Source organism: Lissotriton helveticus, chromosome 3_2 (assembly GCF_964261635.1).
Source record: "Lissotriton helveticus chromosome 3_2, aLisHel1.1, whole genome shotgun sequence".
Lineage (NCBI taxonomy): Eukaryota > Metazoa > Chordata > Amphibia > Caudata > Salamandridae > Lissotriton > Lissotriton helveticus.
This window is the reverse complement of record NC_136062.1, coordinates 137,704,773-137,719,695: the sequence shown is the minus strand read 5'-3', so window position 1 is coordinate 137,719,695 and position 14,923 is coordinate 137,704,773. Positions and strand designations below refer to the sequence as shown.

At 42.9% G+C, this 14,923-nt stretch overlaps 1 protein-coding gene across 3 annotated transcripts in view; it reads right to left on the bottom strand.

Moving 5' to 3' along the window:
- The window catches only part of LRRC49 (leucine rich repeat containing 49), a 1,030,711-nt gene that overhangs the window by 908,866 nt on the left and 106,922 nt on the right, over positions 1–14,923 (bottom strand). Inside the window, exons 1-2 of one of the 3 annotated variants that reach the window (XM_078684610.1) lie at positions 7,843–7,908; positions 7,566–7,628 (exon numbers count right to left, since the gene is read on the bottom strand). The exons of 1 other annotated variant lie outside the window; for it this stretch is intronic. Coding sequence is in view for 1 of the 2 variants with exons in the window: in XM_078684608.1 (XP_078540734.1) it covers positions 7,566–7,628 (63 nt within the window). In the remaining variant the exon portion in view is untranslated. Of the gene's footprint in view, positions 1–7,565; positions 7,629–7,842; positions 7,909–14,923 lie in introns of those variants that run through there. One more of the 3 variants, XM_078684608.1, reaches the window with a different exon arrangement.

Sequence of the window (14,923 nt, the reverse complement as noted above, 5' to 3'; positions counted from 1 at the left end):
CGGCTCCCCCTACCGCCATCCGACGTACAATTGCCCTTGGCATCTCGCGCCATAACCAACTCTGATTAGATGGACATCTACCCCCAGGTACGCCTAGCAAGAGCTCCACTTCAATCAGGGTACTCTACCTAAACACCCGCTCGTTAGTGAAACACTCCGAGGACATTTTTGTTCTCCTGTCTAATTCCAACCCCGACCTGCTCCTGCTTACGGAGACCTGGCTAACCTCCGAGGCTCTCCCTGATATCCTGGCAGCCCTCCCCCCTGATTACTACATTCTCCATACCGACCGCCCTGACGACCGGCCAGGGGGAGGGGTGGCAGCCATTATATCAAAACGTCTTACCTCTATCTCCTCTAATTCCCTTGTCTTACCGGGGGTTGAGAATTTACTTTTTAGTGTACAAACCGACACTGGCGCCCTCACCTTTCTCCTATTATACCGACCTCCCCACTCTATGCCCTCCTTTCCCTCCATCCTGAGTGAACAACTATCCGCGTTATTAACAGTGCACTCTGACTTCGCCATTTTCGGTGATCTAAATTATTGTTTTAACAACCCCGATGCTGGCCCTCACGCCACTGAGCTCTTTGAGACTCTTGCGAACCTGAACCTCACTCAGCATGTCTCTCATCCTACCCATATTAAGGGCCATATTTTAGACCAGATTTGGTCCTGTAATCTGGCCCTGTCTTCACCAGTTATTCTCCCTTGTACCTGGTCTGACCACCACCTGGTGGATACTACCATCACAGTCACCGGCCAGACTCTCACTCCCCTAATGGCCGGGGGACAGTCACGAAAATGGAACACCTATGATGCCCAGGGCTTTCTTTCCGCCCTCGTCGAAACCTGTCCTGACCCTCACCCTTCCAGCGACATCGATCATCTGGAACAGGAAATAGGTTCCTGGCTGGAGTCGGCCAGCGACCAGTTCGCCCCCCTGGTCACTTTCCCTCGTACCAGGCATCGGTACTCTCACAGGTGGTTCTCCGACGACCTCAAGACTCTGAAACTAAAAACTCGCACTTGGAGGCGCGACTATTCTGACTCAGCCAGACAGGCCTATTTGGCCACACGTAATAACTATAAATCTGCTATTAGGTCAGCAAAAATGGAACACTTCTCCAATAGGATTGCTTCAGCTACAAATAAATCCAAGGAAGTGTTCAGAGTTCTAAACGAGCTAACCACTGATGAAAGATCTCTTCCAGCTCAGACCCCTACTCAGACCACCTGTGATACTTTGAACTCCTTTTTTTTGGAAAAAGTCATCAAAATTAAAAAATCTATCCCTCCCCTCGCCCAGCTTCCTCCTCTGGACCCTTCCCTCAATAACACCTTGACCTTCACTACCTTTCCTGTCTTAGACACGACCTCTTTAGCGGAACTTGCCACCCGTGTGAAATCGGGCTCCCCTAATGATTGCTGCCCTCCCTCTGTTCTGCGTAGCATCTGCCTTAATCTGCCAGATAGCATCTTACACTTACTCAATAGATCACTCACCAGTGGCAGTGTCCCCACCTCTTTTAAGGAGGCCATCTTGGTGCCCCTTCTTAAGAAGCCGGGTGCTGACCCTGCCGAGCCATCGAACTATCGTCCCATCTCCCTCCTTCCCTATTTCTCTAAAATCTTGGAGGCCCATGTCACCCGCTGCCTATCAAACTTTGTTGAATCTTCCCAGTACCTCAAGCCTAACCAGGCGGGCTTCCGACCTGCCCACTCGACCGAGGCGCTCATTCTGGCGGTTCTTGATACTCTCAGGAGCAACGCTGACGTCGGGAATCCCCAAGCCCTCGTCCTTCTGGATCTGTCCGCCGCGTTCGACACGGTGGACCATAACATCCTTCTCCACCGTGTCGAGCAGGCTGGCATCCGAGGCCCTGCTCTCGAATGGGTCAGATCCTTCCTTACTGGAAGAACACAGGCAGTTCGCCTGGGCCCTTATACGGCCAAAAAATCTCCTACGCCCTGTGGAGTCCCCCAGGGCTCCTCCCTCTCTCCGCTTCTATTTAATTTGTATCTCCGGCCACTGATCCAATCCCTCCTCAAATGGGACATCACAATCTTCAATTATGCTGATGATTTGCAGCTCGTTTTTTCACTTAATTCCCCACTAGCTATCAATACGTTCCACGCAGTAATGATCCACATACAACTCTGGATGGACCAGAACCAATTAAAACTGAACCCAGGAAAAACTGAGCTCCTTCTCCCCGGCCTAAGCCACACCCATTGGGGCCCTCAGTTCTGGCCGCCGGAGCTTAGTTCCCCTCCTACCCCAGCTAAAACAATAAAAAGTCTGGGCGTAATTATCGACGTTGAACTTTCCCTCAAAGCCCAAGTTGGAGCGGTAATTTCATCATGCATGTTCCAACTTCGGAGGATTCGTAAAGTCCGTCACCTTCTCCCCCCTGCGGCACTCACTCAATCTGTCACCTCACTTGTACTCTCTCGTCTTGATTTCTCCAACTCCATTTACCACGGTCTCCCACTCTATCTGCTTAACCGCCTTCAGGTCGTACAAAATCAGGCAGCCCGCTTGATCCACGGATTACCTAGATGGCAATCCGCTAAACCCCTGCTTCACAGCCTCCATTGGTTCCCAATGAATCAAAGGGTCGCCTTTAAGGTGGCATGTCTCACCTTCAAATGTCTTCACTACCCCAGTCCAGGGTTTCTCAACTCCCTCATCCAACCCTACCGCCCCACACGCAATCTTCGTTCTGCCCGCAATGACTTACTAATTACCCCTAAAAACAAAACCAAGAAATTTGGTGGTCGCCGCTTCTCTCATTTGGCCCCCACTCTTTGGAACTCCCTCCCTCTGTCTATCAAATCTTCCCTCTCTCTTCTCTCATTCAGAAAACTCTTAAAGACCCATCTCTTCCCACCCCTATGTTAGGTTGCTCTGTTTTCCGTTTTCTCCTACCCTGTCTAGCAGCGCCAGGAAGCTTCGGCGTTAGTGCACTTTACAAATGGCACCTAACATAACATAACATAACATCATCTTTGGTGTAAACTTAGTGCTGTTCAGTTGTGTTGTTGAGCAATGCTTTTTTTAAACTGTTTTTTCATAGAGGGGTTATTGTTTTGCATACTGTTTTCTATTTTTATGCATAACTGCGACTTTCTTACAAACTAAATGCTGCAAATGTCATACAGTGGTTCATTTGAACAGTTACAATTTTGTATACAAAGTTCTATGCCGAAGATTGACTCCTTTATTATATTACGTAAAACAAGTTATAATTGGCTACAAAAATGTTTTTTTTAAACTCCTGATATTTTGGCAAAAATTACCAGCATATTTGTACATTATTAACACATGGGTACAACATCATGCTGCACCATTTTGTCTTCATAACAAATTGGCGTTCCAAAGCATGATTGATGTCATCTGGTCCGTAGTTTGAGAAGGATTCTATTACAGTCCTGCAACATTCACTGCTTTCCACCATACCATTCTACGCTACAGGTGTTGGTGGTTTCCCTCCTTAAACCAGGTCGGGACAGTACAGGATTGTCGGGTTACCGACCCCTCTCATTACTGAACACGGACTACAAGATATTAAGTAAATTATTGGCTAACCGGATTCAACAGCCTATATCAAAATTGATACATGCTGATCAATGTGGGTTTGTACCAGGCAGGAGCAGGGCCCGCAACATCCATAAACTACATCAACTGATGACACAACCACATCCGAACAAGCACACGCAGGGCTGTATATCGCTGGACCTGAGACACGCTTTTGATTCACTACAGTGGAGCTACATGCTTTACACTCTATTGAAATTTGGTATTCCAGATAATTACACCAAATGGGTGACTTTATTATATACTAACCCCGCAGCAGGAACAAGTACAGGCACGCATATATCTTAGCAATATGTAGTGAACAGGGGAACAAGACAGGGGTGCCCACTATCACCCTTAATATTTATTCTCGCATTGGAACCACTTCTCGCTAAAATACGCACTCAAGCGGGGCATCAAGGCATAAATGTGGGGGCAGAATCGCATATTATATCAGCTTATGCTGATGATATTATCCTCTATTTCGGAAACTTGGGAAATGATCACTCATCAGCATCAGACATGTTTGATAGGTTCCAGTACTTGGCGCCAGTTACGTTTAAATATCTAGGAATCCATATATACAGGGAGAAGGAGGACATATTAGATGACATCATTAAGCGGGCAATTAACACACTTAGAACACAGATAACATTCTGGACATTCCTACCACTATCAGTGGTGGGCAGGGTCACTATAGCCAAGATGGTGATGCTCCCAGGCTGCTGTATTATTTCACGAATTTGATGATAGTGTTACCTATGCAGGTTTTTCAAACGCTTGATACACTTTTGATAGAATTGATCTTGGGAAACGGGAGACAGAGAATTGGATTGGCAAAGCTTAGATTAGATACTAGACATGGGGGGGCTGGGCGCCCCAGATTTTAGAACATATTCCTATGCAGAACAGCTAGAGTGGTTGGCATACTTGATTGCGGGGCATAATTTATATGAGATAGACATGTCACAACGTACTTGGGAAAGAGGTGCGCTACACATCCTTTTGATACCACATAGCAAAATACCCAAAACTGTGCCTCCATTATTGCAAGTGGTGTTACAATACTGGAGACGGGCCACCAAGGGCCAGTCTCCCTATTCCCCAAATATACCGCTTCTGGATCTGGGTCTGCCTTTGGGTCTGCCTTTGCCTCTAGAGACAGTAACACAAAGACATATACATACATTGTTGTAGGTGGGAGTGGACTCAATAGGGATGCTGTTTGCAGATGGTGTGCTAATGAATCATGACACCTTTGTAAGGGAGAAAGGACACCCAGTTTCTTTTATATGCCAACATAGCGAGATACACACTATCTACGTGGACAACATAAGGAGCAGAACCCCACACACACAAATTAGTGCGTATGCAATATTTAATGGGGAACGGATCCCATTTGCCTAAATGGTTGGAACATGGAATCAGAGCACACACGCAATCCCACTGCAAGCACTCAGAGATAAATGGAATACAGATATAGGAAGGGAGTTAACTGATAAGGAATGGGGTATAATACTTTAACACCCGAGGAAAGTATCACACAATCCGAAATTTAAAGTTATCCAGCTGATGATATTACAACGTGCATACTTGACCCCGCACAGATTAGGTAAGATGTTCCCAGACACAACTGACGCATGTCCAAGATGTCAGAAAACCGCAGCAGGATTATTACATATGATATGGACCTTTCCCAGACTGAGACCCTATTGATCAACAATAACTACCATGCTAAATACAGTGGCTCCAGAACGTTAGGAGATTTCGCTAGAACTATAGATACTAGGACTTAGTCCTTAGCCCAAAAAGGGGAAAACCCACACATAGATTTGTTAATTTGGCACTGATACTAGCAAAGCGAACAATAAGCATGAGATGGAAGGCGAGGACAGCACCAGCAGCGTCAGACTGGTTTAATGAGATGGTTAGATGGGGCACAGCAGAAAGCATAGAGTTACAAAGAGTGGAAAAGAGAGGTCTGTGAAAATGACATTATTTCAATGGAGTGGAATGTGATGTTAGAAGAGCTTATAGCAAATGAAATACCTATAGTTTAAAGTATTGGAAAAATCCAGTGCGAGGAATAGAGATGTATTGGGCAGGTTGCACAACACCAGAGGTTGTGAAACACCAGTAAAGCAGTCAAATCTACCTAAGTGATGGTTGTAAAATAACCAGATAAAGGGAGGACACACAAATAAGTTGTTTTAACAATTGACTCATAATTCGTCTGAGTGCACAGGATGGAGGGAGTTATGTTTATTGTAATGTTTGATATTAAAAACGGAATGGATTAATGTACCATAGAGTGAAGTTGCACCAAGATAGCTGTATTCCAGAAATGAACATGGATATCAGCGAATAGGTCACAAATGTAATGTGGAAAGGTATAACCCTGCACTATTGTATAAACATTATTTTAATAGGGACTGACAACCAATGACTAATGTTAAATAATCAAACTTGGACGTGTATGTATATATACCTGTATAACAACAACTGTATAGAACGGAAAATAAATTAAATGTGTTATAAAAGTTTTGATCAAAAGAGCAATGCTTGCAAGTAGGGCGAGAAAGTAAGTAATTCATACAGCAACATACATGTAGTGCCATTAATACTGAACTTTCTGATACAAATAAATTGGATCCGGTTACAGCTGTGGCTTAATGCACTTGGGCCTAATATGTGCTGTATTAAAAAATGCAGCATAGAAAAAAAAGGAGCCAGTGGGAGGTTAGGGATGAACAGGTGACAGAGGGCGAAGGAGGGAAGGGTCAAGGGAGAGGAGTGACAAAATACAGAAAAGAATGTGGGGACATGAGTGCAGTCCAAGCGCCAGCAGAGTCAGCAGGGAATGGATCGAAGCCTAATTGCACAGGAGGGGCCTGTGTGCATTTCGAAGGCAGACGACAGAGGAAGTTAATACCTCTGCAGTCTGCTAGCCTGTTACTCACCCTCCTTTTACTGGCTCAAAGGCAGTGCGGAGCCAAGAGCGAATGAGTTAACCTGTTTTGCTCAAATTTAACGGGCATTTTTGTAGAAATTGCACATTTTTTATAAAAGTGCTGATTTTGTTAATTGTTTTGCGAATCTCAAAATCCTGGAATTCTGAACTTTAACATACAGCACTATGAGCCAGATGTATGAAACTATTTGCATTAGCAAATGGTGAGGATTGCAAAATTCTGCCATTTGCGAATGGAAAAAGGCCTTTCCTTATGTATGAAAGGCTTTGGCAATCGCAATTTAGGTAATCCCAATTTTTATCGATTACATTCATTTGGAATACAAATAGGGAATCGCAATTACCAAATCCCTAATGCACATGTAAGAAGCCTTTCCTAAATGCGAACTCTGCCTTTAAGAAACGCTATTACCATCACCTTCAAGTTGATGGTAACCAAGTGCAAAGTATGAATAATGCACAAAACTGAATTTTTCAAAGTGCCTTAGTAGATCACACATGACTTTGGACATGTGTGTGCCTTTCATGTGTATCCTATTTTCTTTAGAGGCGCTTCAGGGGGGCATTAGGCATGCAATCTTTCTCTGCACACAAGGGTGAATTATTTGTAAGCCATGCCTGTATCTCAACAGCAAAGCATGGTAATATGAAATCAACTAACACTTGTGTGTACAATGTGCTAAGCAGCTACATAGGTGCTTAGAAACGCCAGACCTCCACTATCTATTAAGAGTGGGAATCGGTAAGAGGAGGGTGAGTTAAAGCACCCTTTCTTTTTTTCATAAAGGCACACTCCACGAAGGCTAATTATTATTTTTTATTATGTGAGCTAGAAACGGTAAAAAATGTGCATACCTTTTGTAATATTACATTATGCAGGGTTAACCAATAAAAATGTTCTGACTGATGGTGTAGCAAAATTCAAACCAAATATGCAAGAACGGGGTAAAATGTGAAATTTGATTTTTGGAAGAAGAGTATTAGTTTTGTATTGTGTTGTTTCCTGTGCTTACCTGCTTGTTTCTCTCAGCAACAGCGGATGCCTGAAGAACGAGTTGCAATCCGTAATTGTTAGCCTACAAATATAGATGTATGCGATTAGCAAGAATTACACAAAGTGAAAAAGAGAACATTTTACGCTAATGTAGTCTCACAAAACCTTATATCTTTTGTGAACTGATTTTAATCCACTACAATTTTTTTCAAATAATTTTGATTTTACAAAACTTTTGCCGTTTGCCCAATACTCATTATCATAATTAACCAAGTACAACAACTGATCAGTGTTACCTTTTTAACATGCAGTTATCTAAGCGGCATTTTAACCTTTCCTTAGGTTACATAGGTCATATACAGGTGGTATCATAGCACCTCTGAATGGAAGTTGGCTAGTTCGCGCATTCTGTAGATGTAAGGAAGAAATGTCTACAAAAGAAAACAACGGAGGCAAACTTATAACGAAGAACAGATCCCTCGCCCTGCCCGCTCCAGTCATTAAACATATACTCAAGAGTACTACAGCATACGTGCACCAGAATCCCCCTCTTCCCCAGAAGAACAGCAATCTCATCACCTACGGATTTAGGAAGAAATAATACAAACAGGTGGTCAACTACTATTGATAACAAATAACTGGCAAAAAAGCACTAATTAACAAGTAAATACCAATATTCCTATTGGTCGGTTTTTAAATTACCTTCATTATTAAAGGTTCTGGCAATCTTCTGTGCTGATAGAGGGAATAAGGCTACTGCAAGAAACCATGAAATCTTGTGACTATATACAAGAAAGAGGCCAGAGACACCTTTCCATAATCTGTCACTGAACTCCGAGGAGATTAGCAATATCCTTTTAACGTATGGCAGAGAACATTTTGGGGCACATGCATCAAGCTAATTATCGGTAATTAGCCATTTGGGATGCAACAAGCCCAAAACCAATCTCAAAATAGGTCATTGCAAAATTTGCAATTACCTTTTTTACTAATGCATTTAGGGAATCGCAAAGGCATTTAGGAAATCACAATTTGCGATTCCTTAATCCCCAGCTGTCCGACACACCAGTGCTTATGTGCATAGGACGGCCCCTGGCCATCCGATCACATGGCACTAGAAATCCCTCTGGTGCGGGCGCCATAGAGATTTCTTTCCACCCCAACAGCCTCGGGAGCTGGGAAAGAGCTTCCCCAGCTCCAGAGGCTGTGTAGATGGTTTCCTTAAAATGACAATCAGCACGCATGTCGCGCTGACGTAATTTCAGTGAAACCGGAACTGAAGTGAGCCTTGAGGCTCATTTCCGTTTCATTTTGTACGTGCTCAGGGGCTATCTCGGGCCCCCAAGCACGTAGAAAGACGGGAGAGGTATCATTGGAAAGGGGAGAATCTCCCCTTTCCAATGGTACCCCTCCCAGGTCTAGCCCTGCTTGGGGATTACCCAAGGATGGCTATCCCTGATACAGGGATCCACCCACTAGGCACCAGGGAGGGGGGAGCGGCCCCTTGGGCCAAGGCATTTGCTCCTCCCATAATTATTTGGGTGAATTCAGTCTTTCTGCGGGCAGCAGCCCCCAAGCTGCTCCCCCCCTCGGGGGCCAGAAAGCCCACAGAAACCAGGGATTTATTTTACTATGTAATGCCCCCACCCCCTTTACACAATTACAGTCTTTCTGCCCCCCAGGGGGGTAGTAGCCCTCAATCTGCCCCCCGGGGGGGGGGGGGCAGAAAGCACCCTAGACATCAGTCAGGGATTCTTTTTTTATAGGCCCGGGGTGGGGGCTGTCCAGAATGGGCATGCAAATGCCCCCACCATGCCTCCCCAAAGATAACAAAAAACGTTCTGCACCTCAATTAATTCAGGGGTGGGGCTGCCCAAGATGGGCATTCCAATGCCCCCATCCCTAACCCCACAAAATTCCAGGCTCTCTGCCCCCCCTTAGGGGCAAATGGGTGCAGGAGTCCCCAATCTGCCCCCTGGTGGGGGCAGAAAGCACCCTAGACACCAGAGATTCTTTTTTTTATAGGCCCACAGAAATGTGAGGAAAATGTGTTTTTCTTTACAACGTTTGAGGTTTGCAAGGGATTCTGGGTAACAGAACCTGGTGAGAGCCAGACAAGTCACCTCATCCTGGTTTCCCCTGGGTGTCTGGTTTTCAAAAGTGTATAGGTTTGCTAGGTTTCCCTAGATGCCAGCAGAGCTAGGGTTCAAAATCTACAGCTAGGCACTTGGCAAAAAAAGGAGCAGTTTTCAGTGTAAAAATGAAGTGTGTCCACGCTGCATTTTGAGCCGTTTCTTGTCGTGGGCACTAGGCCTTCCCACACAAGTGAGGTACCATTTTTATCGGGACACTTAGGGTAATACAGAACTGTAGAGCAACTGCTATTACCTGTTGACTTTCAATGCATTTCTGCCTTCCAAATGAAAGACAATGTGCAAAAAAGAAGTCCCTTTGAAAAATGTCCTATCATTCTCATGCTAGTATGGGTACTCACAATTTTGGAAATGTGCAAATTAGCTACTGTTTCTAAACTCTATATTTTGTTCCAATTTCAGAAATACAAAGTAGTCTTTCATCCCAATTTTTCATTGTATATATGTTTCCAAATTAATTGCTATATACCGAAACATAATAAAAAACCACTGCAAGGCGCTGCTCAGTTATTGGCTCTGGGTTTGTCGGGTTCCTGGTGAACCTACAAGTCCTATATATCCCCACAACCGTCCAGCTGTTGTAATTGGATATTGCTTTCAAATATCTGTCTTAACTAGAAGGAGTGACAGGTGAAAACGTTGGCACAAATGGCTGTTTTTTTCAACTCATTTTAAATTTTTCCTATTTTCAACTGTTAGTTTCTATAAAGAAACCATGAAGGATGTATACAAATGACCCCTTGCTGAATTCAGAATTTTTCCAGGATCCATTATTGCTTTCATATCCATTTCGACCATTAACTGGTAGAAGGTTAAAAGCACAAAAAATAGCAAAAATAGGCTATGTCCCCGTAAAATGCCAAAACTGTATAGAAAATGTAAGTTTTCTGACAAAAATATGTCAGTGCCTGAAAGCTGGGAAGTTTGTGATTCCAGCCCCACAAACCCTTTGTTAATACTATTTGCAGGGGAAAAAAACAGACAATTTCATTTGCAGCACTATTTTCCCATTTTTCTCCCCCAAAAAAGAATTTAGCTGTACTTTGGCTAGTTTCTGAGTCCCCTTCCGGGAAATCTACAAACCCTGGGTACCTTTAGAATCCCCATGATGATGGAAGAAAAAGTTACAGGGAGCCTAAGCGCGAACTACTCCAAAGAAAGGCTTAGCACAGGGGGGGAGGGGAATGGCCTAGCGGCGAAGGGGTTAAATGCAATGCAAGAAGCAATCTAAGATTGCGACTTAGCATTAAGGAATTGCAAATTAACACCAACTTCAAGTTGGAGTTAATCTGCAATTCCTTAGAAAAATGCTAGAAATTGCATTTTCTAAGTACCTGTGTGTGTGCCACATGTGCACACATGATAGTTTTGGGGTGGAATCAGTGTGGCCTTTTGGCCCCCTTTCACCATTGAATTGCATGCGCAATTTGAGATTACCTTTTTGGTAATCACAAATTGCGAGTGATTTCCCATTCATTCCTATGGGCCTCTAGGCCCATGTGAATAAATGGGAAGGCATTCCATATTAGTGAATCGCAATTTGTGATTCGCTAATAGGGAATGTTTAGGAATCGCAATTTATTTAGCGATTCCTACAAGCATAGGGAATTGTGGGTCTTTAAAAGAGATTCTTTTAAAATCACTATTAAGGAATTAGAATGCCTTACATTGATGCATGTGCACAATGATTCCTAATAGCACACACCATTATTAGCCCCTAAAATAGCTTTATCACTGGTCTCTTTTTCCTTTGAATGAACGAGCTGGGTAGTAAATATGCTGAATACATTTTATTTTTGTAGAGCAAAATTATAAAGCATTATACAGCTCATAATTAGTTTCAAAACATATTTATTTTAATGTAGGTCACATCCAAAAATAGCTGTAGTTCATAATGTGTGGTAAAATGTTGAATGATTCCTTCCTTCCTGTAATGTAGAATAGCTGTTATTCTGCCCAATGCCCTACCTTTAACAGTGTATTCTGTCTCGGTCACTATACACTGTGATGTCACAACTCAACTGTAATAAGTTATTACCAGTGATGTCTAAAGATGTGGATTTGAGGGTGGCACACTGGGTAAGAGATAAAAACGGTGGGGCTATATAATCCATATAAAATATATACATTACCTACAGTGACGGTCGGCAGTAGGTAGTTATAGTAAAGACCTTGTTTCTATTCAAAAAGTTTTTTCTTTTCCCAATAACTTTAGCACCGGTCCACGAATCTTCGCGTAATTTTCAAAACTAGTGGGGCGCTTCCGTCAGATCCTATCTTAAAAGTTTTGGGGTGATTCTGCAAGCAGGGGCTGAGAAAAAAGGGGGTCCCAAAACATGTTTTCTCCATGTTAATTCCCATAGGAAACTTTAGACACGGCTACAGCCCGAACTGCAGAACGGAATTACACCAAATTTGGCAAAAAGGTAGCCCTTGGTTTAGAGAGAACTCTTTTTGTTAAATGGTGTATATCCGTTCAGTAGTTCCTGAGAAATTCAAGAAAAAGAGGTGGAAAATCTATTTCCCATAGGAAACAAACTGCTAAATGGAAATACAACAAATTTGGCAAAAAGATAGTGTAGTGTAGTTCCTATATTCCCAATAGGCTCTGCGCATTGGAATAATATATCCTGTAGTTTAGACGTAGGACTGAGGTCGACTAGGTCTCTACCGAATTTATTAGACTTAATTGTGAGTGCCAGCTAGCTCAGTTGTCACTAGAAACTTTCTCGAATTGACAAAAAGGGATTAGTTTCTGACAACCGCATAAACATGACAACTTTGTTTCCCAAGAATAAGAAATCAATCTCTAGAGTCGCGGAAACAATAGATAACTATTTTACTCAGTCAATCGTGCATGCTTCGTTTCACCAGAGGTGCTGAGAAAATAGAGAGACAGGCGGTTTCAATAAAAAGTATTTATTGAACAGTCTTCTTTCTCGAGCATAAGACGTGTACTGCTACAATTCTAACACTGGTTATAAAGTACAAGGCATATAATACGATAAGTATTATAAAGTAGTACTGTAAAAGCATGATATGGTTTCTAAGCCATAAAATACATACAGTGATAAAATAATGACTAAAAGTACTCAACTGGTGCTTCTAAAATACGTCTATCCCAGTCTACCTAATCTAAGTCTAGTACAAGGGAAGAAGTAAGTGAGGTGTAGCCTAAGTTTAGTATTCTTTGCCAAGAATCTATTCCAGGAATTCTCTTAAGGGTCTAATCAGCTCCGTACCTTGGTTTTAGAATGAAGGAGGTCTTGTATCTCTCTCTAAGGACTCGATTTCCCAGCAACTGGCAAGGGTAGCCTGGAAACACTGGAGCTGGATTTCTCGGCAGGAGAAAAGACTGCGTCTCTCAATGCGTCAGTTGGAGGGTCGGCTTTCTTCGGCACTTGCTGCTGCAGGGCGTCGGGCAAGTAGTTAATCGATCTGCTCCAAACCACTGTGTGTCTGTCTGGGCAAATGTAGGCATATTTATAAGTTGAAGGTGCCGAGTTTGACGTATGATTGGCAATAATAACGTCACTCAAAGACTCAGTTCTTTGAAAACTCCATGATTTCCTAGATAAATTAGTATTCAGGTGAGGGGAAGTCCCTAGCTGCTGAAGGCGGGTTTTTCTAAGAAATCGTTGTTGATTCTCGGAACTTAGTGGAAGTAGCCATGCCGTATTTGGGCTGCATAGGCTCAGTCTAAATATGGTAATGATTTCTATGCCCATATAAGGATCGTATAATTTATACCCATATATGGGCATGAATCTGGCAAATTACACTAGGGTCCTAGATTCCTACACAACAATAGTGTTTGGTTCAGAAAGCACTCTTTTTTTTAATGGTGTAAACCCGTTCAGTAGTTGCAGAGAAAATCAAAAAATATAAGTTTCGGTATATAGAGTTGCGGTGGATCCGGGCACCCTGCCGATCACGAGCTGCATTCTAATTGGCTGACAACACTTCAAACCAGGAAGTGTTGGCAGCCATCTTATGCCTGGGTAGAACCGAGGCACAAGAAAAGAGAAAAAGAAACTTACAAAACAAGAAAAGGGGGCAGGGTAGAAACACCCTGACCCCCTTGGCCTGCTCTGGAGGCCCCACAAGGAACCCCAGGGCCCAAAAAAAGCATTTTAAAAAAAAAAGAAATATCGGCCGAATTCTCGCTGGGTGCGCAAATCCGGGCGAAAACATTTTTTATACAACGAAACGCTGGCTTCCGCGCTTCGTTATTATTTAGCCCCCGGGTGGGCCAAGTCACAGGGGCATGCGAAAATGTAATGCCTCCGCAGCCCCGGGGGCCACCACCCCGGGGTTTTCCATAAATATTTGCGGGGGGCTCATGGCACCGCGCAGCCCCGGGGACCACCACCCCCGGTGATTTGTTTTTTATGTGTGAGGGGAATCCAAGTCCCCCCATGCCCTGGGGACTGCCACCCCGAGGCTTTGAATCATAATTTAGTGGGGGCACACAACCCCCCCGCTGCCCCAGGACCACCACCCCGGGCTATTATTTTTTTAATAATACCTGTGTGGTAGGGCTCGATCAGTGATGTCCTGAGTGATACCACTGACCATGTCATGAGTGATGTAATATGTGACGTCATCAGCAGTGCATTGCAGGCGCGCGAGTTACAGTTAGCTGAACTAACTATAACGGGGGAATTTTTATGGCTTGGTATGAGTGAAATGTCCAGCTAACTATAACATGTGTGAAACCTATAGTTTTTTCAGTGAATTTCTAAGGTTTTTCAAATGCTAATTCCTAACTATAATGTGGCTGAAACCTATGGTTTTTTCAGTGAATTTTAAAGGTTTTGTAAATGATCATTTTTAAATGTATTAATTGTTAGATTTTTTTATACTGATTTACTACATTGTTTTAAACTATTTATGTTTAGATATTTTATTTTTAAAATTACATTACATATTTTTAATATAAATTGAAAAACAATTGTTTTTAAAAAAGATTGAAATTGTAATATTTGTTTTTTTATTTTATATTTTTTTAAATTTATATAGCAGGCAATGATATCCTATGGAAGTAAATTCAAGTTACTGGTATGGTTAAAATTACTTTTCAGGATCTGTACTGGGCTGAAAGATGCACCACTGAGGTCTCTCCTGATAACAGGTGAGTAAATCAGAATTCGTAGTTCGGCTGATTTTAGAGAAATATTTTAAAGTTCCAAAACTCCACACTTTGACTGGTTTCACTTGGAAA